Source organism: Equus asinus, chromosome 14, assembly GCF_041296235.1.
Source record: "Equus asinus isolate D_3611 breed Donkey chromosome 14, EquAss-T2T_v2, whole genome shotgun sequence".
NCBI lineage: Eukaryota > Metazoa > Chordata > Mammalia > Perissodactyla > Equidae > Equus > Equus asinus.
Genome location: NC_091803.1, coordinates 18,121,251 through 18,147,680, shown reverse-complemented (window position 1 = coordinate 18,147,680; position 26,430 = coordinate 18,121,251). Strand labels below are relative to the sequence as shown.

The 26,430-nt window shown below is 43.5% G+C and overlaps 1 protein-coding gene across 5 annotated transcripts in view; it reads left to right on the top strand.

The window, feature by feature from the left end:
- GTF2IRD2B (GTF2I repeat domain containing 2B) overlaps positions 1-26,430 on the top strand; it is a 56,286-nt gene that overhangs the window by 6,067 nt on the left and 23,789 nt on the right. For 4 of the 5 annotated variants that reach the window (XM_014856716.3, XM_070484467.1, XM_070484466.1 and 1 more), the window contains exons 2-9: positions 5,127-5,227; positions 8,710-8,848; positions 18,860-18,979; positions 19,452-19,635; positions 19,801-19,829; positions 21,313-21,367; positions 21,827-21,870; positions 25,589-25,666. In XM_014856716.3, coding sequence (XP_014712202.2) covers positions 5,132-5,227; positions 8,710-8,848; positions 18,860-18,979; positions 19,452-19,635; positions 19,801-19,829; positions 21,313-21,367; positions 21,827-21,870; positions 25,589-25,666 — 745 coding nt within the window. In that variant the 5' untranslated portion in view covers positions 5,127-5,131. Of the gene's footprint in view, positions 1-5,126; positions 5,228-8,709; positions 8,849-18,789; positions 18,980-19,451; positions 19,636-19,800; positions 19,830-21,312; positions 21,368-21,826; positions 21,871-25,588; positions 25,667-26,430 lie in introns of those variants that run through there. The other variant, XM_070484468.1, reaches the window with a different exon arrangement.

Sequence of the window (26,430 nt, the reverse complement as noted above, 5' to 3'; positions counted from 1 at the left end):
ATTCAATATGTAAATATATTGAAAGCTTATTTAAAAGTCTTTGTGAGATTTCTATAACTTCCAATGGAAAAAAATTTTTAATATTTCCACCAAGTAATGCAGTTGATTTCTAAAAATATAGAAAAGAAATTAGAGTGAAAACTCTAGTTTTGCCAATGGATGTATTTTGCATCAGATTAAAAATCATTTCAAGTTGTGCCTTTCACATGAAATAATTTAATCTGAATTCTTTTTTTTTAAATGCGGAAGATTGGCCCCACGCTAAGATCTGTTGCCATCTTCCTCTTTTTTTCTCCCTAAAGCCCCAGTACATAGTTGTATATCCCAGTTGTAGGTCACTCTAGTTCTTCCATCTGGGATGCTGCCACAGCACAGCTTGATGAATGGCGTGTAGGTCCACATCCAGGATCCGAACCCTCGAAACCTGGGCAGCCAAGGCAGAGGGCGCCAACTTAACCGCTGGGCCACAAGGCCGGCCCCCTTAATCTGAATTCTTGATGATACGTTCTGCATACTGATTTTCCCAAAAAGAATTGCATAAACCATAGTATTGACCATGCAATTTTTAAAAGCAGAAATGTACAAATAATTGACATAGAGTTTGGTGGGTTTTTTTAAAGGGAAAATATTTGTAAACCACATATAAAGGACTTGTATCCACAATATATAAAGAACTCGGTAAACTCAGTAATAAAAAATGAGCAAACAATACAGTTTTTAAATGGACAAAAGTGTGAACAGGCATTTCACCAAAGAAGATATACGGATGACAGATAAGCACATGAAAATCTGCCCAGTGTCTTTAGTTGTTAGGAAAATGCAAAGTGAGACCACAAAATGATGTCACTACCCACCTATTAGGATGACTGAAGTTTTTTTAAAAGCTGACAACTGTGTGTCAGCGAGGATGCAGAGCAGCTGGATTAGTGGTGGGAACACAAAATGGTACAGCCACTTTGGAAAATAGTTTGGTACTTTCTTATACAGCTAAAAAAACATACTTAACACATGACCCAGGAATCCCACTCTTGGGCATTTACATGAGAAGTGAAAACTTAGGTTGACACAAAGCCCGTACATGAACGGGCATACTGACTTTATTCCTAATAGTCAAAACTGCAAGCAAGTCACTTGTTCTTTAACTGGCAAAACGGTAAATGAACTGTGTGACATCTCTGCAGTGGAATACTCAGTAATAAAAAGAATAAACTAGTGATAGACCCAGCGAGACCATATAGGATTCCATTTATTGATGTTCTGGACCAGGCAACACTACAGGGACAGAAAACAGATCAGTGATGGCCAGGGGTGGGGTGGAGGGTGTGGATTGGGGCGTGGAGGGTTTGGGGGCGATGGAATTGTTCTGTGCCTTGACTTTGGTGGTGGCTACATGACTCTATGTTTATTATGACCTGTAGAACTGTACACTACATAGGGTGAACTCTACTCTATATAAATTAGACCTTAATTTAAAAAAATTTTAAATGACGTGAACAGTTATTTCATCTTTAATAATCAAAGAAATGAAACATAATCCTAATGAGGGTCTAATTTACATTGGTTAGAAGAATTTTTGTAATAAAAACTTTTTCCTTTACTTAGGGAACAGAGTGAATGAGCACTCGACCATTTTTCTTCTTGCTAAATAGATATGCAGACGTAAGCCATGTTTGAGTTCAGAGATGACTCTCCCACTTGGATCACTTTCTCATCTGCTTCATCAAGAGACCTCTGAACTTGGAGGTTGTTGTAAGGACACAGAACACCACGTCCTAGAAATTGTTTTTTCATTTGACAAACCACCCGCACATAAACATTTAAGAATCCATCTTTGAGGCATTCGAGAGGGAAGGGAGCTCTGTTGCTATTACCCCACAAGGCAGGGTGACCCAGGACTGTCCTGGCTCAGGACTCTGGTCACTCTAATCTTGGGGCTCTACCCCGTGAGGTCCTTTATCCAGGCTCCGTGCTCTCCTCTGTTTGCTTGTCTGCTCCTCCCCTGCGGGCCCAGCCCCTGCTCGGCCACGAAGCGTCTGCGCAGCCCTGAGCAGGCTTCCTCACCTCTGAGTGCTCCCATGGAGGGTGTGCGCGTAGGAAATTGCATGACCACAAAAGCACTGGCTCCCTAGTATATGGTCGGTACATGTCCATTTCCTTTTTCTCCATCCAACCTCTCTTTGATTTCATTTGATTTTTTTTATTGAGATAAAATTCACCTACCATACAATTCACCCATTTAAAGTATACAATTCGGTGTTTTTTGTATATTCACAGAGTTGTGCAGTCATCACCACAGTCAATTTTAGAACATTTCCATCAACCCCAAACAAACTCCATTCCCTTTAGCTACCCCACCACCCAGCCCTAAGCAACCACTAATCTGCTTTCCGTCTCTATCAATTTCCCTGTTCCAGACATTTCATGTGGATGGACTCGTATAGGATGATGTTCCCTTGACTTTTAAATGAGGGGCTCATAAGAGGTCAGAGGGGAAAGGAGCTTCATAGCAAGTGGTTGGTGTCGTGTCTCCCTTCCTAGGAGAGGAGCCGGTGCAGCCCCCTGGGGGCACGGAGCTGGTTAGTGATCTGGGGAATCCACCACCTGGCTTTCCTGGCTGCTGGTTCTATGGGGACCAGTGCGTCACACCTCATGCTCCGTGAGCTTGTGTCACCACCTGGCCTGGTGTGTCCTGGTGTTCACCTTAACGCCGCTGTGTGATGGCAGTTTCTTTCTGGGAAAGGGAAAAGAGAGGCAGCAGTCGCCAGTGGAGGGAGGCGTGCAGGGAATGTTCCACAAACAGTCTTGACCACAGACTGTCCAGGGAAATGCCCTCTTGGGACGGCAAAGAGCAGCGAGTTCTGTTAATGCACACAACCTCATTTCTAGAGAGCAGAAAGCCCCAAAGAAAACATGTCCTTCCCTGGGAAGTCTGCCTGGGCTCGGTCACCTCCAGGGTTCTTTCCACCGCAAAGCGCTCTGATGCCTCCTCCTGAACAGTCTGCTAATGTAGTAGGAACTCTCATCGCCCCCCATGAGCTGTTTGTGTGGCATCTGTCTCACATTTCTTTTTGTTTTTTGGTGAAGAAGCCTGGCCCTGAGCTAACATCCGTGCCCATCTTCCTCTGTTTTGAATGTGGGATGCCACCACAATGTGGCTTGCCAAGCGGTGCCATGTCTGCACCCACGATCCGAACTGGCGAACCCGGGCCACGGAAGCAGAGCGAACTTAACCACTTGGGCATGGGGCTGGCCCCTGTCTCCCATTTCTTAGCACACATTAAGTGTGGATGATGTCATAGCAGATTTATGGCGATTTAAGGTGAGAAGCGGAAACAGCAATCTGCAGAACATTGCCCTGGTGTGGGTTCCAGCTTTGCTTGGGCAAACCACCAAGTTTGTAGCGTGAGAACACATCTACTCCTTTTTCTCTCACTGGGATATTAAAGGCAAAACAAGGTTATGAATGAAAATATCCTAAGCTTCTGAAATAATAAGGATAGAGCATAGTCTAAGTGAATATTCTGGTGAGTGGAAAAATTACTTGCCTTTTGATGTGCGTTTCCTTGGTCTAGTGTACTAAGTGGTAATCGTGGAATCTGGAAAGCTAGTGAAAAGACTTCCTAAGACTTAAACATTTTTTCACCAGTTGCTGCTTTTTCTGACTACAGGTCGGTTGTCAGTCTTTGCTATGAAAACCAATATTTGCAACTTCTGTTCTCAAATATGAGTGTGATAACAAGAGGAGTGTCAAAGGCTTCATTTTCAGATAATTATTTAAAAGCTTCCCATAGAAGTGTGTGTATACTTTCTTACCTGTTCACGCCCAGCTCATGCCAGTTAATTAATATGCCTGGGATGGAGTCACATTCTCCTCTCACAGTCTCTTTCAGAATGGGGAGATAGATTTATAAAGATTTTTTGACCCAAATGCTTTGCATCCTAATGGCTCTGCCAGTCCAGTCCATGTTCTTTCCCAGGAAGACTGTAAGTCTAATTAAGGCATCCTCAGGTGTCTCCAGAGCATCTAGACAGCTAGTTACGTTTTGTTAGAATTCCTTTTCAGCCTGCTGGATCTATCCAGAGCTGCTAGGGTGTGCAGTGGTTAAAAACACCACCAGATCTCAGTGGATTAAAGGAGCAAGGAGTGGTTTCTCACCTGCATTAAAGGTCTGCTGGGAGTCAGCCCTGCGTCTGTTCCTTGGTTTCTTCAACCTGGAACCTGGGTGGACGGAGCAGTCCATATGGACCACTGGTGGTCACTCTGCAGAACAGGAGGGAGTGTGACACAGCCTCTGCATGAAAGTGATGTCGCTTCCCTGATGTCCTGGTAGCGCGAGGCTTGTGGCCCCACCTCATTCAAGTGGGCGAGGAGTCAAACCACGTGCTCAGAAAGAAACATTTGTGAATTTTTCCAAACCACCTTATCCGACCACCATACTTCACTGCCTTAGATCTTGAAGCTTCCTTCCATGTACATATTTATGTTGATCTGTTTCTTTATCTTTTGCTTACAAATATAACTAAGCCAACTACTGGAGGGCCATGACCCACCTAACAGTGTTTATTTTGCATGCTCTATTTTAAAAAACTCTTTTTATGGTGTTGAAGAAACTTTTTCAAATAAATTTTTTAATGCTAACTTGATTTAGAGTTTGGCAAAATTTAGAGTGCATTTTTATGCAGAGAAGTCCTAGCAGGAAAGGAAAGAAGGGATTTTCTCTTCTTTAGTGCACAAAGCTACTTCTCTCCTTTTTCTGCGTATGTGAAGCGGAATGTGGTATCTGGCAGCGCCATGCTGAAATCGGACCACACAGCGCTGGGTCAGTAGGTACATTTCCTTCCCCTCCTCCTCTGGGAAATAGTTAACGTGCTTCTCTAGCATAATACCTGAGTTTATTGGATGAGGAGGCGATGTCTGTGTTTAGTGGGAAATACGCTGCGTGAGAGTCAGCATTTATCCTCAGAGACCGTGGGCTTATCACTTAGTGTCTTCAGGTGTTGGGTTCTTCAGCTCTATGGGGAGGTTTGAGCTGGGTCGTCTGTGAGCGCGCTCACAGCCTGCACTTGTGTTTGGAAGGACACTGTGGATTTCCGCCGCTCACTTTCTTATTACTTCTCTTGCTCAGGGATCATGGCCCAGGTGGCAGTGTCTACCCTGTCCGTCGAAAATGAGTCCACGGAGAGCAGGATGGTGGTGACGTTCCTCGTTTCTGCTCTCGAGTCCATGGTGAGACGGCTTTACAGTTCTATAAAACGTGCTGTGGTTGGATCACTGTCGAAATAACAGAACTGTGAAACAATCCACTGTCACTTTTTGATGTTCACCTTCAGTTTGACATCCAATCTGTGTAAGCGCATCCTGCATAGGGGATAATGGGCTTGTCAGAGAATTAGAACAGTTTTTTTTTTCCCATTATGGATGTAATTATATAAATTTAAGCTTTGGGGATCTGAAAATTTAATGGAAGCACCTGTTATCTTGTTTGAGAATATTTTTTGTTTAAATTCAAAGGTAAATCCAAAGGGCTAATCAATTTATATGCATCTGCTTACATCCAAATGTAAATTTTTCCTGTGGGTGAAAATTTGATGAGAAATTTACATGACCTCAAAGTATCTGATCACAGGATACTTATTGAGTAAAAAGGGAGAATTGCTAACATTGTGAAAGTGGAGAAACCCAACAGACACCCCGTTAGTCAAGCGATCAGAGTGGTCATCAGCAGGAATGGCATGCCTCCTGATACGATGCACTGAGAAGGTAGCTGTGGCGACCCTGCCAAAAATATGTGACCTGAATCTAAGGAGGAAACATCAGACAAACCCAAATTAGGGTATATTCTACAAAATAACTGGCCTGGACTTTTACTAAATGTCAATGTCATGAAAGACAAAGAAAGACCAGAGAACCATTCCAGATGGAGGGAGACTGACGGTACAGGACGCCGAACAGAAAGTGTGACCCCAGGTTGGATCCTCGACCAGAAAAATATATATGTAGATATTTATTTATTTTCGTTTTTCTATAAAGAACATTATGGGGTCGATTGACAAAATACCAAACACACGTAACTCACTCACATACACGTGTGCACACACGCACACACACTCACCCCTAGACCCATCATATTAAAACTGTAGGAAACCAAATAGAAAGAGAAATTTTGAAAGCAACCTATGGTAAACTGAATAATGGCCCCAAAGGTGGCCATGTCCTCATTCCCAAGCTTGTGAATGTTGCCTTATTTCACAAAAGGAACTTTACAGATGTGATGAAGTTAGGGATCTTGAGATGGGGAGATTATCCTGGATTATCTGGGGGTAAACAAAACTATTTTTTAAAAAAACTTGGGGTAAGTTTCCAAGTCTATTTGGAAAGAACTAGAAATATCTCACCCGGGAACATTGAACAAGAACTGATCACATCCTTTGTTTGACACATATTCACGAAGTGCCTCCTACGTCTAGGCCCTCTTCTGGGCACTGGAACCCCAAGACTTGAGAAGACAGATGAGGTCCCCTCACATAGATCTCGTGTTCTATTTGGGGAGAGAGACAATAAACAAATTCTACGTATGTGTGTTTGTATCAGTAAATATAGTAAATAAAATATTATAAAGAAAAGGGGGGTCAGGAAACAGAGGCTTATGGGAGAGAACAGATGGTTAGGATGGGGTGACCTGGGAGAAATTCTCTGGCTAGTTGCCTTTTGTGCAGAGACCTGGATGAAGGGAGGAAGTGGGCCATGCCAGTATCTGGGACAGTGTGCAAGTCAGTGAGAACAGCTTGTGCAAAGGCCCTGAGGTGGAAACAAGTTTGGCATTTCCAAGGAACATGAAGAAGACCAGTAAAACTGGAACAGAGTGAGGAAAGGAGATGTGGCCAGAGGTAAGGTGCAGGAGGCACCTAGTGGCCAGATCATGTAGAGCTCTGGACTTTTCCTCGGTGTGGTGGGAAGCCGTGGGAGTAATGCAGGGGAGTGGTGCTTGTGTGAACCATCGATGAACGTGGAACAAGAGTGGAAGCGGGGAAGCCAGTTAGCAGGCTAGGGCTGTGGTTCCGGTGGGAGATTTCTGAGGCCCGGTCTAGGGTAGGAAAGGTGGAGAAGTGATGGGACCAGAAAGGTGTGTTGAAGGTAGAGTCGATAGGACTTACTCATGGGTTGGATAGGAGCTAGGAAGTCTTCTTGGGGGAAAGCAAAAAGTTTCTATTTTTTATTGTGGAAAGATCTATCTATGTACACATACGTATAACATAAAACTTGCCATTTCACCCATTTTTAAGCATGCAGTCCAGGGGCTTTAAGTACATTCTCACTGTCGTACAACCATGACCACCATCCATCTCCAGAACTTTTTCATCTTCCTAAACTGAAACTCTGTCCTCAATAAGTAGTTACTCCCCATTTGCTCCACCCTTAAGCCCCTGGAAAGCAAGCAGTTTTGGGAGTTTTTAAAATAAATTTTTATTCAGGAATATCTTTAAGAGTTACAGAAAAGTTACAAAGCTAGTCCAGAGATTTCCCGTATGCTCCTTACCCACATCGTATATAACTCTGGTACGTTCTACATAATTATGGTGCCTTTGTCAAAACTAAGAGATCAATATTGGCGCACTGCTATTAACTAGCTCCAGACTTTACTCAAATTTCATTAGGTTTTTGCTGATGTCCCTTTTCTGTGCCAGGACCCGCCCGCAGGCACCGCATTGCTTTTGGTCATCATGTGCCTGGGGCTCCTGGGCTCTGCGACAGTGCCTCCATCTTCCCTTGTTTCTTGTGACCTTGGCGGTTTTGAAGAGTACTGGTCAGGTGTTTTGTTGTCTCCTTCAATCTGAGTGCCTCTGATGTTTCCCTCTGGTCCAGCCTGGGGTCATGGGTTTGTGGGAAGAAGACCATAGGGTGGATTGCCCCTCTCCTCACGCTGCGTCGGGGTGCACGGCGTCAGCGTGTCTAACCACTGCTTATAGACTGGAAGTTCCCGGCTCCTTCCATGATTTCGATTAATTTGCGAGAGCAGCTCGCAGAACTCAGAGAAACATTTTACTGACTAGATGACCAGTTTATTATCAAAGGATATAGCTCAGGAACAGCCAGATGGAAGAGACGCACAGAGCAAGGAATGGGGAGCAGACTTCCGTGCCCTTTCCGGGGACCACTCTCCCAGCACCTAGGAGCTCCCCAACCCTGTCCTTTGGCGTTTTTGTGGTGGCTTCATTGTGTAGGCATGATTGATGACATCACTGGCTGTTAGTGACTGAACTCAACCCCAGAGGTCAGGGAGGTGGGACTGAAAGTTCCAACCCTCTCATCACCTGGTTGGTTCTCCTGGCAGCCAGCCCCATCCTCAGGTGTGGTCCCCAAGTCTCTTCATTCAGATAACAAGACACCTTTACCGCTCTCCTCAGTTAGGAAATTCCAAGGGTTTCAGGAGCTCTGTGCCTGGAGCAGTGGATGAACACAAATCTTCATTTCTGACTATAAATCACAATAGCACAGGCGGTTCATAAAAATGTGTTCTTCTCTGGGTTGTATGATGTTTGTGGTATTTGTTTGATAAATTTGTTTTGGTTTTTTCTTGGTGATTTCTTCATTCTAAATAAATATTCATGTTTGTACATAATTTTATGTTCTTAAAGCAGACCTCTCAGGCCCCGCAAAATCTGGCTCTGCCCTTGTATGTAACACTTTATTCTGTGTTTGTGTTCCAGTGTAAAGAACTGGCCAAGTCCAAGGCGGAAGTGGCCTGCATCGCCGTGTACGAGACAGACGTGTTCGTCGTCGGCACCGACAGAGGACGCGCTTTTGTCAACGCCAGGGCGGACCTGCAGAAGGATTTTGCAAAATACTGTAGGTGTTAATAATTTTATCCTTTGTATTCATAAATCTTAAAACACTTGCAGGCAAGACTTCTGTAATGTTTTCTTCTAAGATATCATATGCATTATCCTAAAAATGGTTCCCCCGCATCTGTGACTTGGCAAACCCGAGTGTCTGCTTAATTCCGACGAGTCCACAGAACGTGCTCGGTGTATGTTGTACTGTGTCCTTGAGCAGACTCTGGTTGTATAGAAGAAATTGAAGAACATAAAGTAAATTGTCTTTAGTTCCTAAAATAAACCCACATTTAAAAAAATATTCTTGTTTTACTCCTTCCCGAAGGAAAGGGAAAAACTCTTTCAGGGCTTGTTAGGTATTACTTTCAGATAATAACCATTATACTCCTTTTGCCCTTTTTTCCCCTTACTGTGGGACTTTCAGAGCCGTCCATATGCCAGTGAGCATAAGTGAGGGAAACTAGCCTCGGGTGTGAAAACGTACACCTTGTGTGATGATTCTCCCCAGCACTGTGGGCTACCTGTGAAGTATTGAGTTAGCAGTTTAGTATTTCTTTCTTGATTTCTGGAATCAAGAAAGAAAAACAAAACAGAAAGTTTCATCATCGGGTATAATGGGGTGAGTGTGTGTGTGTGTGTGTGTATTTACACATCTATATATCTAGAGGAATAGATAGAGATACATAGATGTCTCCAGGAGTTGGTGCAGGGTGTGTGTGTGTGTATGTATATATTTCTTTCTTTCCTTCTTTATACCATTTTACTGTGGACCAAATCTAGATCTGTCTACCCAAGATCATATATATGAGAGAGAAAGATTGATCGATTCAGACTGACTTCTAGAACTAAATTAGGTCTCTACGATCAAGAAGATAGATTTAAAAATGAAGTAGTCTTTAAATAATATGGTGAGTATGTAATTGATCAGCAAGAAGGATCATTCATGTCAGCCGCCAATTGGATTTCTAATCATTGAAATTTAAGTACAGATTTTTTTTTTTAAGTTTCACAGTTGCATGCTCGTTTTTCAGATATAGGGCCATTCATATTTACTGTTTTCTTCTTGTGTGCATTTCAGTAAACTTTGTTTCTCAAATTTGTTTTTAATTTGTTTATTTCATCTAAGTTGTGAAATTCATTGGCAAAAAATAGTTTATGATATTTGCTTTATAATTTTAATGTCTGTATTGATGTTTCTGATGTTGATAATTTGTGTTTTCTCTCTTTTTTCTTGGTAAATCTTGCAAGAGATTCATCTGTTTTACTTATCTTTCCAATGCGTGAACTTTTGGCTTTATTGATTTGCTCTTTTCTCTGTCTTTCCTTATCCTTTGTTTCTGCTCTTACCTTTATTATTTCCTTCTTGTAATTCCTTTGGATTTAATTGCTTTTCTTTCCTAGCTTCTTGATTTGGGGCTTAGGTCCTTGACTTTATTTTTAATATGCATTTAAAGTTATAATTTTCTCTTTAGATTCTGCTTTAACTACATTCCACAGACTCTAATGTGTTGTGTTTTCATGATAATTTAGTTCAAAATATTTTCTAATATCCCTAGTAATTTCTTTTTGACCCACAGTTACTTAGAAGGATATTGCTTAATATCCTAAATTTGGGAATTTTCTTAGTTATTGATTTCTAATCAAATCCCATTGTAGTCCAAAAACAGGCTCTGTGTGATTTTCATCCTTTTGAATTTATCAAGATTGAATTTACGGCTAGACACCATTTGTATTGGATTCTGCAGTGAAAAGACCAATCAGGTCAAGTTGTTAAATGATGTTTAATTCACCTGTATCCTTTCTGATTTTTGCCTGCCTGTTTTATCAATTACTGACAGAGGAGTGTTAAAATCTCAAATTATCTTGTGTATCTGTCTGTTCCTCCTTCTGGTTAGTACTTTTTGCTTCATATATGTGAAGCCATGTTATTAGATACATACACATTTAGGATTATGAACTGACCTTTTCTTCCCTCATGAATGGCTCCTCTTTGTTTCCATTTATGCTCCTCATCTTGAAGTCAGCTTCGTCTTGTACTGACATAGCCACGCCAGCTTTCTTGTCATTAATATTGCATGGTGTATCCATTTCCCTTCATTTACTTTCAGCCTTTTGAGTTTTTATATTTAAGGTGGGTTCCTTGTACACAGAATGCAGTTAGGTCTTTTCTTTTTTTTTTTTTTTCAGTTGAGGAAGATTCACCCTGAGCTAACAACTGTGCCAGTCCTCCTCCATTTTGTACCTGGGTTGCCGCCACAGCGTGGCTGACGAGTGGTATAGGTCTGTGCCCAGGATCCAAATCTGCAAACTTAGGCCGCTAAGATGGAGCACGCCAAACTTAACCACTATGCCATGGGGCCGGCCCCTAGGTCTTTTTTTTTTTTTAAAACCAGTCTGAAAATCTCTGACTTTTACTTGGGGTGTTTCATCCATTTACATTTAATACAATTATTTATATGACTTAGTTTAAAGCCCTGACCTAACATCTCCTGCCAATCCTCCTCTTTTTGCTGAGGAAGACTGGCCCTGAGCTCACATCCGTGCCCATCTTCCTCTACTTTATACGTGGGACACCTACCACAGCATGGCTTTCCAAGCAGTGCCATGTCCACACCTGGGATCTGAACCGGTGGACCCCAGGCTGCTGAAGCGGAACGTGTGAACTTAACCACTGCACCACTGGGCCGGCCCCTGTTTCTTTTTTCTTTGTCCCCTATGTTGTTCCTTTGTGCCTGCTTTCCTGTGTTTTTTACACTGAGAAATTTTTATATTACATTTTATCTCCTCTGTTGACGTTTTAACACTTTGTTTTCTCTATTTTTTTTTTTTGGTTGTTCTTGGGACCACAATATGTCCTCCTGATTTGTCACAGAGAATCTGAAATTAATGCCCTTCTCCTACACCTACAATATAAGAACCTTAAACAGTATAATTCTGCTTATTTCCCTCTAGCCCCGCTGTGTTATAAATCCTCTAATGCCTTATTGTTGTTTGCTTTAACAGATTCTCTCAGGTTTTATCAGAAAATATCTTTACCTTGCCTTTGTTTTTTTGTGTATGGGGTTAAAAAAAAAACTTGAGCATAAAATTTACCGTCTTAACCATGTTTGTGTGCACAGTTCAGTAGCGTTAAGTATATTCACATTGTTATGAAATAGATCTCCAGAACTTTCTCATCTTGCAACTCTGAAACTCTGTACTCATTAAACAACACCATTTTCTCCCTCCCCCCAGCTCCTAATAACCACCATTCTACTTCCAGCCTCTATGAATTTGGCTAGTCTGGGTGCCTCATATAAGTGGAACCATACAGTGTTTGTCTTTTAGTGACTGACATTTCAATTAGTGTAATGTCCTCAAGGTTCATTCATGTTGTAGCGTGTGTCAGAATTTCCTTCCTTTTTAAGGCTAAATAATATTCTACCGTATATATGTAGCACGTTTTGTTTATCCATTCACCCTGTCGATGGACATTTGGGTCGCTTCTGCCCTTTGGCCGTGGTAAAAAGTGCTACTGTGCACATGGGTGTGCAAGTGACCCTTTGAGACCTTGCTTTCAGCTCTTTTGGCTATATACCCGGAAGTGGAATTGCTGAATAATATGGTGGTTCTATTTGTAATTTTTTGAAGACCCTCCGTGTTTTCATGGCAGTTGCACCGTTTTACAGTCCCACTCACCGTGCACGAGGGCTTCGGCTTCCCCACATCCTTGTCAACACTGGTTATTCTCTGCTTTTCTGACAGTCGCCATCCCCATGGGTGTGAGGTGAGACCTCCCTGTGGTTTACATTTTCATTTCTCTGATGGTTAGTGATGTTGAGCATCTCTTCATGTGTTTATTGGCCATTTGTATATCATCTTTGGAGAAATATCTTCCAAGTCCTTTGCCTGTTTTTGAATTGAGTTATTTGATTTTTTGTTGTTGAGTTGTAGGAGTTCTTTATGTATTCTGGATATTAACCCCTTATCAAAATATGATTTGCAAATATTTACAATTATATTTACAATTACAATATATGTTTTGCAGACATTCAGTGGATTGCCTTTTAACTCTATTCATAGTGTCCTTTCAAATGTTTTCAAGTTCGATGTTGTCCTTTTTGTCTATTTTTGCTTTTGTTGCCTATGCTTTTGGTGTCATACCCAAGAAATCATTGCCAAACCCAATGTCATGAAGCTTTTCTCCTGTGTTTTTTCCTAGGAGTTTTGTAGTGTGAGGTCTTAGTTTTAGGTTTAATCCATTTTGAGTTAATGTTTGTGTATGATATAAGATAAGGGTCTAACATCATTCTTTGGCATGTGATTATCCAGTTTTTCCATCATCATTTGTTGAAGAGACTGTCCCTTCTTGGTTGTACAATGGCTTGGGTGCTGTAGCTTCTCAGCTGGTCTGTAGAGTTCTCACAGAGATGTTCTGGTCTGTATATCATTAATTCTGTGTATTTGTGGTGAAAGAAGCCCTCTTGCTTCTTAGTCTGTCGTCTTGCTGACGTCTCTCCTTTGCTTTGGTTTTTGAAGAATATTTTTACTTCAGGTGGAATTCCACCTTGATGATTTTTTTCTTTCAGCCCTTTTGAAATTTCATGGCTGTTACTATTTTAAATACAAAGTCAGGATAGAATTCTTATTCTTGTGGTGGGGGGAGGCGGGGCAGATCTTGTGGCAATGAACTCCCTTAGCTTTTGTTTATTTGGGCAAGTTTTTATTTCTCCGTCATATCTGAAGGATATTTTCACTGGATAGAGTATTCTTGGCTGAAAGTTTTTGTCTTTCAAAGATTTCAATGTATCATTCCAATCTCTCCAAGCCTGTAAGGTTTCTGCAGAGAAACCCACTGAACGCCTGATAGGGGTTCCTTTGTAAGTTACTTTCTTCCACCTTGCTGCCCTTAGTAGTTTTTCTTTGTCATTGGCTTTTGCCAGCTTCACTTCTATATGCCTTGCAGCAGGTCTTTTTACATTGATGTAGCTAGGAGATTTATTGGCTTCTTTCACGTGGATTTCTAGCTCCTCCCCCACATTTGGAAAGTTCCCTGCTATTATTTCTTTGAACACACTTTCTGCTCCATTCTCCTTCTCTTCTTCCTCTGGAACACCTGTAATCCTTATGTTGCATTTCCTAAATGAGTTGGATATTTCTCGGAGACTTAGTTCGTTTCTTTTTATTCTTAGTACTCTTGCCTCCTCCTTCTGAAGCATTTCTGTGTTTCTGTCCCCAATGGTGCTGATTCGTTCCTCAATGTTATCAGCCCTGCTGTTCAGGGAATCTGTGTTCTGCTTTATCTCATCCATTCTGTTCTTCATTGCCAACATTTCTGATTGGTTCTTCTTTATAGTTTCAATCTCTTTTGTGAAGTAGCTCCTGAACTCTTAGTATTGTCTGTCTGCATTCTCTTTTAACTCACTGAGTTTTTTAATAAGAGCTATTTTGAATTCTCTGTCATTTAGGTTATGGATTTCTATGTTTTCCAGATTGATTTTGGGACTTGTCATTTTCCTTCTGGTCTGGAGATTTAATATATTTTTTCATGCTGCCAGACGGCATGGATTTGTACTTTCTCATTGTGGTAGTATTTGATTACCTCTTCCACCTGTCACCACTGGGCGGAGGTCAGGAGCGGCATATTCTGAGCCCAATGGGATCAGCAGGGACAGCTCCAGGGTGCTGGGCTGCGGCTCTGGGTGCAGGGGAGGGGTGCTTCCTCCTGCATGCTCTCAGGGTTTTCTCACTCTCCCTTGCTATCTGCTCTCCTGGGGTGTTGGTTTGATGAACACACCCCTGCAGTAGTTAGTCCCCTCTGAGGGGGCTTTCCCCCAGACTGTGAGGGACCTCAGAGATCTATGGAATTCCCATGGAGGGCCACCACTTCCTCCCCCTGCCCCCCCTCCCCCGCTTTCCTCCCAGAGGCTGTGCACACTCCCTGGCCCGCTTCCCTTCGGGGAGGAAGAAAATCTTTCTCTTACTTTGTTCCACTTCCTCGGGAGGGGGCACCAGAACCTCTACCTTCCAATGTTTGGCTGCGTGGGTCTCTCGGACATCTTTTGTGGTGTGTGGGTGTCCTCTGTTGGAATACAAATGTCCCTTTCATTGTATCTTTGAGGGGAGAGTTTACAGGGAGAGCTTGCTCCACCACAATTAGAATTCTTATCCTTGTTCGTCTGAAGATGATGTGTCTTTCTCCCCAGCTCTGTGCAGTCTGGTTTTCAGCAGTTCGGCCGTGACGTGCCTGTTGATGGCCGTCTTTGTTTTCACCCTGCTTGGTCTGTGGAGCTTACTGAATCTGCAGGTTGACATCTTCATTGATTTGGGACATTTTTGGCCATTATCTCTTGAAATATTTATTCTCATCCATTCTCTCCTTCATTTACACATGTAGAAGAAAATCTGATATTGTCCCACAGGTCCTTAAGGCTCTGTTATTTTTGTTTTAATTCTTTTTTCTATTCGAGCTTCAGATTGGTTAATTTCTACTGACTTTCCTTTGGGGTCACTGATTCTTTCTTCTGCCGTATCCAGTGTGCTGTTTTAAGTCCATTCTGTGAAATATTCATTTTCAATTATTTTTCATTTCTAGAATTCCACTTCCTTCTTTCTTTCCTTCCTTGCTTCCTTTTTTCCTTCTTCCTTCTTCCTCTTTTTCTTTTTGTTGGCATTTTCATTTCTTTGTTAGGATTCCCCTTGTATTCATCCATTCTGTTCGTCACCCCTATAAAGGCTTTAATTTATTAATTTATAGTAGTTTTTAAAGTCCTCATCTGATCGTTTCAACATCTGGATCATTAATGGTTCTGCTTCTATAGGTTTTTTTTCTCTTTTCCTCCTACTTCTTCACATTTTTATGAATGTTTTATTTTATACTGGGTGGTATGCATGATATGTTGTAAAAATCTGCTAAGTGATATTGCATCTTGTTCTGGCCGGCTGCTAAGTTACTGGCAGGTCACCCTGACCCTGTGTGGACCCGTGTGGACGAGTCTGTTTGGGTTTTGCCTTAGGTCCTGGGGAATCCCTCCAAGTCGTAGATTGTGGCCCTCGCTCCTCGGGTGCCCTGGGGTTCAGGAGGTGTTTCACAAGCTTCTCTAACTTGGCAGGACTTGAATTCTAAACTCTGCCTTTCCAGCACCACACAGCTCTTTACATCTCTGCTCAGCTCTTTAGCTTCCAAATGTTGCTTTTCCTTAAGGTCTCACCCTGTGCATACACAGTTTTGGGCCCAGTCAAGAATTTGAGGGAAATTCATATGAAGATACTGGGTTTCCTATTGCTTGCTGCTTTCCAGGATTTTCCCCCTCAGTTTCCAAGCACAATGGCAATCCCAACACGTGACAGATTGTCTCACTCCACAAAACTGCTACTTCTTGGTTAGGCTCCATTCCCCTGAGTCCCTCGGGAGCTAAGGACTCCCCCAGGGAAAAAGCCAGCTCCAGGTGCCTCTCAGTTGTCGCCTCCCTTCTCTCAAGGACAGCGTTCCTTCCTGTTTCTGCCTGTGTTTGCTTGTTCTTTGGGGCCTGCACATGACTGACTTGATACTTCCTCCAGAGTTTACCATTGTTATTGGCAAATACACACTTCTCTGCCGTTCCCGGACCTGGAATACTGGGTGTGACTCTTGAATATGTGGTGTTTGTCTTCAAAAGTTGTCTAGGAAGTAAGGAAAAATTACTTGAGGTATTGCATCAAAAACACATTTACCTTCCCTCTGATGTTAGAAACCAACTCCCTGTGGAATAAGCATTTATTCACTAATTTAACCCTCAAAATAACAAATTTAGAATCAACCTGCATTAGGGTTATAGGTGCTTAGTATTAAAACAATATAGAGTAACCCAGGGATTGGCAACCTTTTTCCCAAATGGGACAAATAGCAAATACTTTAGTCCCTGTGTGTCATTACAGTCTCTGCCACAGCCATTCGACTTGCCATTGCCGTGTGAAAGCAGAAATAGGTGATACATAAATGAATGAGTGTGGTCAATAAAACTTTATGTATGGACACTGAAATTTGAATTCCCTATGATTTTCACGTGTCATGAAGTAATATTCTCCTTTTGAACTTTTTTAACCATTTCAAAATATAAAAAGCCATGCTTAGCTCACAGGTCGTACAAAACCAGGCAGCGGGCAGGGTTTGGCCTGCAGGCCGTAGTCCCCTGAACCCTGGAGTAAACTCTGCAACTAACACTGTCAATTTTCTACCACTCTCTTCCCCTCCTTTTTTTTTTTTTTTGAGGAAGATTAGCCCTGAGCTAACATTTGCCGCCAATCCTCCTCTTTTTGCTGAGGAAGACTGGCCCTGAGCTAAAATCCATGCCCATCTTCCTCTACTTTATATGTGGGACGCCTGCCACAGCATGGCTTTTGCCAAGCGGTGCCTGTCTGCACCCAGAATCTGAACCGGGGAACCCTGGGCCACCGAAGCAGAACATGCTGCGCCACTGGGTCGGCCCTTTCCCCTCTTTCTTGACTTGTAGCTCAAGATTGTTTGAGTGACCGACACACAGAGGTTTTCATCTGCTTCCTTCTTTTAGCCTAAGTGACTGGTTCTGCAATGTAAATGTGCCTAAGAATTGCTTTGCAGAATTGTATACACAAAACTCTATAATCTGTACTTCCTGGATGACTGGAGGTTTCAGGTTTAATTTTGCCTGCCCAGAGTTTCTGCCTCACATTTGCCCTTAGAATATAACTCCATTGTATGGGCCTGTCGAGCTCAGGAAGCCACTGGGACATTTTCAGTGTGACGATTGTAAGGTTATTGCCTCTCCACTCCAAGGCCACCCTTTGCCCTGCCTTGTGACATTGGAGCTGGGCCCTGAGAACGTTTTCTCCTTTGGCAGCTGGCACAGTGTTTACCGTTGTCAGAAGGCGGCTCAGGACATCCCTGGAGGAGGAGGGAGCTTCTCTTCTCTTTCCAGTGGGTTCTCACCTGCTTGCATCTGCAGCACATGGTGACCAACAGCAGTTGGGATTCCCAGTGACGCCCCTACCTCACGCGGCTTCCAGCCAGTTCCACTGGCGCCCCAGCTGGCTTCCCAGCAAGTCTCACCCAAGTCCCAGAATGTTCTAGAAGGAGGCTTCCTGGTGAATGTCAGTGCATCATACCCACAGGCAGTTTCCCAGGGAGTTCCGCCAGTGTCCCAGAGCGTGGCTGCCCAGCATTTCTCTTGGCATCACCCGACAACATGGTTTCCAGAGCTCCAGCAGGCCCCCGAGGACAGCCTCCTTGCAACGCCCAGCAAGTCTTGCAGGCACCCAGTGGGCAACTTGCCAGTGGTTTCCACTGGTGCCCCCAGGGGGTGGGTCCCTGCCTGCCAGCCTAGCTTGCGGCACCTCAGCGGACTTTCTGCCATCCTCCATGCCGTGGCTGCCTCCTCCCCAAAGAGGCTTGGCTCTCGGGCCTGGAGGGACCCTCTTCCAGATGGGCTCCTTCCGCGGGTGCTCTGCCGCAACCCTGGCAGGAGGGGCCGCCCCTGCTCCCTGCTGCTGGTGTACCCTTTAGAGTGCTCATGACCCCGGAGTAGTTAATCTCTCGTTACCAGTTAATGATTCTTTCATTAAACTTTCTCTGTTCAAGTGACTGTGTGGTTTCTGTCTCCTGAACAACCCTAATTCAAACCATCGGTGTCAAAACTTCTGGAGTAGCAGCTGGTTGGAGGGGCAGGTCCTGAGTGCGTTCAGTGGTGATGGCCTTCCTGCACAATGACTGTTCCTTTTAGACTATATAGCAAATATGTGTAAACATTTCTGTGATTAAAAATAATTTCCTTTGAACTACTAGTGTTTCCTGTGTGTTGAATCATTTGTAGTTTCTTGTCAATAGATTCATTTCAGAGATGATCAGCATGTTATATTATTCTGTTCACCATAAATACCCTGTTCTTTGGGGGTTTTTTAATTAGAATGTCTTGTTTTATGTTTATTCCTTTTTTTTTTCCTTTTCCCTTTCATGACCAGAAGATAGACAGTAAGAAGCATACAGTACAGATGCTTGGGTACTGACTTTGTGCCGATCACCTGTTGACAGGCATCGCTGCAGGGCTGCCTGAGGTGAAGCCCCCGCGCCCGGCGAACGGGATGCCGATGGAGTCAGGAGAGACGGAAATACTCCGAAAAGCGGTCGAGGACTATTTCTGCCTTTGTTATGGTAAAGCTCACTCTCAGCATTAACTCTCTGAATAGTTGACCATCATGCAAGACAGCGTTATGGATATTTTATTGCTGTGACTGTTTAGAATGTCTCTAACGTTGAAAAATCCACATTCTCATCAAGCAAAGAGTCGGTTTGTAAGTACCCGATTAAGTCTTCTTACAGAAGACAGCTTGGTCTCTCCTGGCCCATCGAAACCTCTGGATCGATCAGACTTCATTCTCTGCTCTCGTTGAGGGAGCCCCCACTCCACAGCCAGTGCGGTTTTTGAAGATGTCCACTGCCGGTTCAGTCACCAGCCTCTCTCTCCACCTATGCACATCTTTCCACAGGCATTAACAGAGTTTTTTTAATACCTACACAGTGTTCTTAAAAAACTAGATAAACAAAACTCTCAGGTGGTATAATGAAACCGACCAGCAGAGTGTGACGCTCCTACCATTTACGGTCATCTCGCCTCTTCTCCCAGGTAAAGCCTTAGGGACTACAGTGATGGTGCCTGTGCCATACGAGAAGATGCAGAGAGACCAGGCGGCTGTGCGAGTGCAGGGCCTTCCAGAAGGAGTCACCTTTCAACACCCAGAGAACTATGATCTTGCAACCCTGAAATGGATTCTGGAGAAGAAAGCGGGGATTTCATTCGTCATAAACAGGTGACAGGCTCCATCCTCTCCTTACAGTTCATTTGAAGGTAAACTGAGAGCTTGATCTCACTCAGTTCATTAATTCTGTCTGTTGCGTTTGGAAGTCGGTTACTCCGATGTTTGATCTGTCTTCTTGTGTGTTCATGTCGGGTAATAGTATTGGTTTTCTTGCAGACCTTTCCTAGGTCCAGCGAATCAGCTAGGTAAGTGACAGCTTCTCATCCTTGGTGCCTGCCCTTAGCCGATAAACCACTTCTGCTCCTCTTAATTAAAATGCAAGTTTGGCACATTCTAATGCTTGTTCATTCTTTACCTTCTCCCCGCTGAGGAGGCAACTCTGACGTTCCAGGGGTGGGGGGGGTCGTGGTATTTGTTGAGTGCACAGCTGAGGGAAGGACACACCCAACCAAGGTCAAGAGAGTTGAGACACAACCCTCTGACCAGCTCCCATCCCAGCGAGTTCTGCGTCCAGGCCACACAGACCAGTAGACCTATCTTGTCCTCGTGCACAGGAGTATGAGGATGCTGGGGTCTCTGTTTGACCACCAGCCACAGGCCAGGCGTTGGCTTCCAGGGTGGATCTAGAAGGTGTGAGCATTCCCGTGCTCCTGAGATGCATGGTCTAGGAGAAGGAACAGGTGTCCAGCAGAGAACCAGAGGTGACCCGTGGTGCTGGCAGGATGGCTGGAGGAAATCCCCAGGAGTCCCTAGGAAGGGGACAGAATTGTGTCTCCAGAACAGCTTCCTAGAGGGGCTGGCCCTCAAGATAAGCAGGGTCTTAACAGGTTGGTTCTCCCGGGAAGCCCATTCCATTGATGAAGCAGAAAGCCACATGGAAGGGTGTTCGAGGCCAGGAGCCTTCATACTCTCCTTAATTTATGGTGACGAAGGGACCCAAAGAAAAGTAACTTGACCAGAAGCATTTAGAGACCTACTATGTCCACTTCTTATTATCTCGGGTTATGGTTCTGGAACGTGGTTGGGAACCTTGGGCCATAGCTGTTCGTGGAAGACCAGGTCTAAAGAGGGTGTCTTCCTGAGACCATGTATGTAGAGATGGCCCGGGGGTGGGTGGGGTGCAGGTTGCACACTGTGGGGTACAGAGGGTGACGTGATGCGCTCCGGTTCTCCTGAGCGTCGCCTGCTCACAGAGCACAGTCTGTTTTTGGAGCAACCGTGAGTTCCTGGAATCCTCTAGCTCACATTAAAGGAGGGACCTGAGGGTGAGGGGTGGCAGGTGACCGGATGCTTGTCGTCCCAGATGACTTGTACTTTCGTTATAGAATAATGCAGCTGACGCTTCTTCAGTGCTTACGCTGTGCCAGGCACTGTTCTGAGCACTTTGCGTGTATTCATTAATCCGCACTCACCCACTATTTTCAGATGAGGAAACTGAGGCACAGGGTGGTTGAGTAACTTGCTTGAGGTCGCCCAGCTGGTAAGCAGCAAGGTGGGGTCCACACCCGTGCTCCAGGCCCGGTCTGCTCCTCGGCCCCCATTCTGCCCACACGAATGGCCCCAGGATGTGGGGCCTGCTGTGAGGGTCTCTCCCCCACCAACTCCGTGATGACCTAGAGCTGCGAGTTCTGTTCTCTCTGTATTGACTTGCACTTTATATATGTTTGAACGTTGTCGTATTTCAAAGTGCAGAAAGGGGCTAGTGTGTGTCTTTTTACTCCTGCACAGGTGGGCCTGTAGTGGTGACAGATGCTGAGAGATCGATGACATCGCCAAGTGAAAGGTAAGGGAAAAATTAAAAAGTGAAAACTGGGGCCAGCACCATGGCGTAGTGGTTGGGTTCAGCGCGTTCTGCTTTGGCGGCCTGGGTTCGCAGGTTTGGATCCCGGGTGCAGACCTACACCACTTGTCGGCCATGCTGTGGCAGCATCCTACATAACAAAATAGAGGAAGATTGGCACAGATGGTAGCTTGGGGTAAATCTTCAGCAAAAAAAAAAAAGTAAAATCCATATCTCACCCCAAAGTGTTGGTTTTTAGACTATGGAAAGTCTTCCTTAGTTTTTTTATTCAAAAGGATTATGATGGTTCATGTTACAGTTGAGGCAGGTTTGCCTTCAGCTTGATGGGGGAGGGAGGACTCGAGAGCTTGGAGACCCAGGACGTTCAGGTCCCGTGTGTCTGGATGCCTGTGGTCAGTCCTCACCCTGCCTGTCTTGACCAGGGTTCCCTTCTCCTTTCAGTTGTGGCTCCATCAATGTGAAAACTGAGCCCATGGAAGATTCTGGTACGTACACGAGTGCTTTTAGAATCAAGTATTTAACAGGTTGTCATTCGATTCCTTTCTTTTGTTTTCCTAAAAAAAGAAATGAGACTCTCAGTAAACTAGGGTTAGAGGGAAACTTCCTCAAATTGATTTTTAAAATCTACAAAACACCTACAGCCAGCATCATACTCAATGGTGAGAAACTAGAAGCTTCCCCACTAAGATCAGGAGCAAGGCAAGGACGTCCCCTCTCACCGGCCCTTTTCCACTTCACAGGGAAGGCCCAGCTAATGCAATAAGAGGAGGAAAGAAAATGAAAGGTATACAGATTGGGAATGATGAAATAACACTTTGTTCACAGAGGACATGAATGTTTATGTAGAAAATCCAAAAGAATCGACAAAAAAATCCAAGTAGGGGGCGACTAGGGCACTAATAAGCCTCAACTGGGGCCTTATTTGCAGAATAGTCATATTTTACTCAAATATCTAGAAAAGAGGACCTTCTAATTCAGTAAGTAACAGGCACTAAGACATTATTAAGTAGACAGATTTGTGGACAAACTATTAATTGTATTTAAATTAGAACCTGACTGTGAAATGAGTAAAAAGTCTTGAATACGCATTTGAATTGTCACCTGGTTTACAAACACAGCAGTATTTTCATCGTTGGACACACCTCATTCTACCCCTTCCTTCCACTCTCTGTCACTTCTGCAGCAGACCTGTGGCACTGTGACAACGTGCGGGAAAAAGATCCGCCTTCAATGGATGAGAGTAGTTGACCCCCATCCCTGCCCTTCCCTATTCCTCAAAAAAAGGAAAATGGAATTAGAAAGAAGACATTAAAAGGCTAATAAATATAGAGAAAAAAAAACTTGTTAACTCAAATGTTTAATCAAGGCATGGGAAAATATTGAAAACATTAAAAATGGAAAGATTAGAAACTCTAAAATAAACAAGAATATAAAACTAAAACTAAAACCTCTAAAAGATAAAAATGAACAGAATCTGGCTATGAGAGAGTAAAATTAGAATTTAATAATGCTTAGAAAAGCAGCCTAGAAATATGAAATTAGTAGTTCAAAATGTAAAGTTAAAATTAAATCTAAGATAACCCAAAGGAAAAACAAAGCTGTCAAGGCTGGTTTATGCCCCACCGCCTCCCCAGTCCCTGGGGGCACCCCTGGGACATGTGTGGACCAGTCTCCATGGCCCAGCTCCTGCATTGTCATACCCCAGGGTCCTCCGACCACAACTGTGGGTGCTCATGTCCCTCCCATCCACATGTAATCATGTGCTTCGTAGAAGTTCCCCTTTAAATGTCAGTCGGAAAATAATGGTGGTTGTCCACTTCAGTGCTTCTAGGTAAAACTCACCTGAGTCAGTGACAGGAAACAGCCACGTGTTTCCACTAAGCAGAGCTCAGCGTGGGTGTTAATCTCACCTGCGACATGACATGCCTTACACATTCGCCCGTTTAATCTGGCCTTGGATGCTTTCAAAGCTCAGATACGTTCTGCTTGTGTCTCAGACAGTCACAGAGATTTTAAACGCTCCACGCCCCAGTCTCCTCTTAGAAACTGGGAAGACAGATGAGGGGAGTGGGGGCTGCCAGCTCTCCCCAGGGCCCTGTCACAGACCACAGCCCACACCGCCTCTGTCTCCTTCCTCGCCAGCTACCAGGCCAGATGAGCGGTTCCCACCCACCTTAAAATAGGCCTCTTTTGTTGAGGCCTCTCTTTGGAGATGTGGTTCCATTTAAACAAAAACGTGCTCTCTATTAAGGTGGCTTTCTCCTGTGGATTTCGTGATCCCATGGGAGTCGCTGCCTGCTGCCCACAGGCTTCTGAGGCCTGGCTATCGATCAGCCCCATTTCTGTGATATTTGTATAGTGCTTGCTACATACAAGTGTTTAAATGGCTTTCAGTTTTCAATTTCCTTCTCTCTCTCTCTCCCTTTCCCTCCCTCCTTCTCTCCCTCCCTCTCTCATTTTGAGGAAAGGCTGAAGTAAATCTGTTTCCATTACCATTTCAAATTTTGCATTCTCCGCTGTCAAATCTGGTTTCAATTTCCTGGATTACAAAGGAATTTTTCTTTGACAGCCCAGCTGTCACATGTTTGTCAAATGTTTCTGTTAGTAGAGTCATGATTGCCTGATCAACTTGGAATTTGTACTTTAATTAAAATTTTATTATAAAATATTACAAAAAGTATGCATGTTTGAAATTTTAGAAAATTTGGACTAACAAGTAGTAAAATTCCTCTTCATCCTTTCACTCTCTCCTCTCAAAACTCCATTCCCCTGAAATCTCCCTCAAATCACCTCAAATTCCATCCCCATTTTAGGGGCAACAACCCTTAACTGATTTGTGAAAATTCTTTCAGATCACTTATAATCAAACACACGAATAGCTTTTCTCTTTTTTATGCATAAATAGGCCATTTGTCAGCTTTCCTTTAATCTTTCCATCAGATTACCTTTTGTCCCATTTCTGAGCAACCTCCTCAACTTAATCTTCCACTTCACTAATGTGGCCATCAGCCGTGTCCATTCTGTTCCTCAGTTTTTCTAACAGATTTTGCTTTTTGATAATCACATTCTTTAATATCCAGTCTCACTATCCTTATACCAACAGAGCTGTTAAAGGTTTTCAGAAGAACCCTCAGAACTTGTAAATTCATGCTAAACAGTGAATCCCAAGCTGTGCCACAATTTTTGCTTTTGCTGTTATTAACCTTCATGGTTAAATTATATGTATACTTCAATATCACTTATCTGTTGTTGTATTAAAAAAATCCTCCCCAAAAAACACCCCCCAAAACTTAGTAGCTTCAAACAGTAACTTAGTTTTTCTCCCAGTTCTGTGTGATGGCTGGGCAGTCCTTCTGGGCTGGGCTGGCTTGGCCGAGGCTGGATGGTCTGGGATGGCCTCAGTCTGAGGCCTCAGCTGGGAGAGCTGGGCACCTCTCCTCAGGGCCTCACATCCTCCAGGAGGCTAGCCCAGGCTTGTTCACAGAGCAACTCGGTTCCAAAAACAGCAGACATGGATGCACATGCACTTTTCACGCCTCTGTTTGCATCCCATTAGCCAACCTCCCATCAGCCAAGGCAAGTCACGTGGCCAGGCCCAGCTTTCCAGGGTGGGGAAGTAGACTCCACTTATGGAAAATAGGAGAAGGGAAAGCCACCTCACAAACAGGTGTGCATACTGACAGGGGAGAAATTTGGGCTAATTTTTGCAATCTACCACACCTTTCCCTGATAAAAGCTTTTGGTTTTACTAATATAGTTGCCCCAGGTTTTGAAATCCATTTCATTGTAATGGATAAGTTAAGATTATACTTGCCAATTCAGGTCCCATTACAGAAGAATATTTATAGCATTTCACGTAAATGCACGTATATATTCAGCCATCTTGAAAGGGAAAACCACCCAAAAGTGGGGTAGACCTCTTTCTCCTTCCCTCCCCTTCCTCCCTCCCTCTCTCTGTTCCTTCCTTCATTCTTCTCTCCCTCCTTCCTTCATTCCTTTTAAATTGATTTTACATTATTTCATATTTATATTTATTTTTATGTGAATAAGCCTTTTGTTTATAGTGTGTGAGCTAGAGGTTCTTTTGCTGATTATAATGTTGCTATGTTAAAACAGAATGTGGAAGTTAGATCAGCTTATCATATTTCTCTGTTGGCGGGTTTGGCCTAACACATAATTTGCTCATTTCCGTTGCATTCAAAGGCATTTCTGTGAAAGCAGCAGCTGTGTCAGTCAAGAAAGAATCAGATGATCCTAATTACTATCGATATAATATGCAAGGTAATACCATTTTATCATAATTTTCTTCTCCAAAAGTTATTTGTGATGGAAAATTTTAATTAGCACACATTGGAAAAACAGGCCAAGAATAATAAAGATGCATGTACATTTACCTGGATCTAGCCTACTGCCAATTAGAGGAAAAAATTTTAGTCATAAAATAGGTTTTATTTAGCCTAAATCCGTGTGCTCCCAGGTATATGAGAATGTAAAGATATTTCAGGGTGTATGTTACTTGAGTTTGTCTTAAATATTCTTATTTTGTGTGTTCTAGAGTATTCCCCCAATCCTCTTCTGTCCAGTCTGTCCCGTAAGTTGAGAAAATATTGAGTTATGAGAAAATATTAAAAGTTAAAAGAGATGGAAATTAGAGTTAAGAAATGCAGATGCCCGTTATTGAATAATAGTTGCTTCATTGACATCATACAAGTTAAATGGGGAGCAGAAGACAGTTATTAGCAAATGCACACACTTCTCAAGCGTGGTCAGGTAGGTGCTCTGCACTGTGGCGTGGCTGGGTCCTCCACCCAAGACCGGAATCCCGCTGGAGCCAGAGTGCTCTCAGCTTGACAATATGGTATCATCCTGACACTGTGACTCTTGTACAGCATTCAGGTCCTTTCTCCACCTTTGAGCACCACTGTGAACACAGGCAGAGTGCAGGCCAATTTGCAATTAATTCCTCAAACATTATTAACCGATTTGAAATATTTCCTACAAAATCGTAACTTTGGAATTTTCCTGCAGCATTACATAGCTCTGTA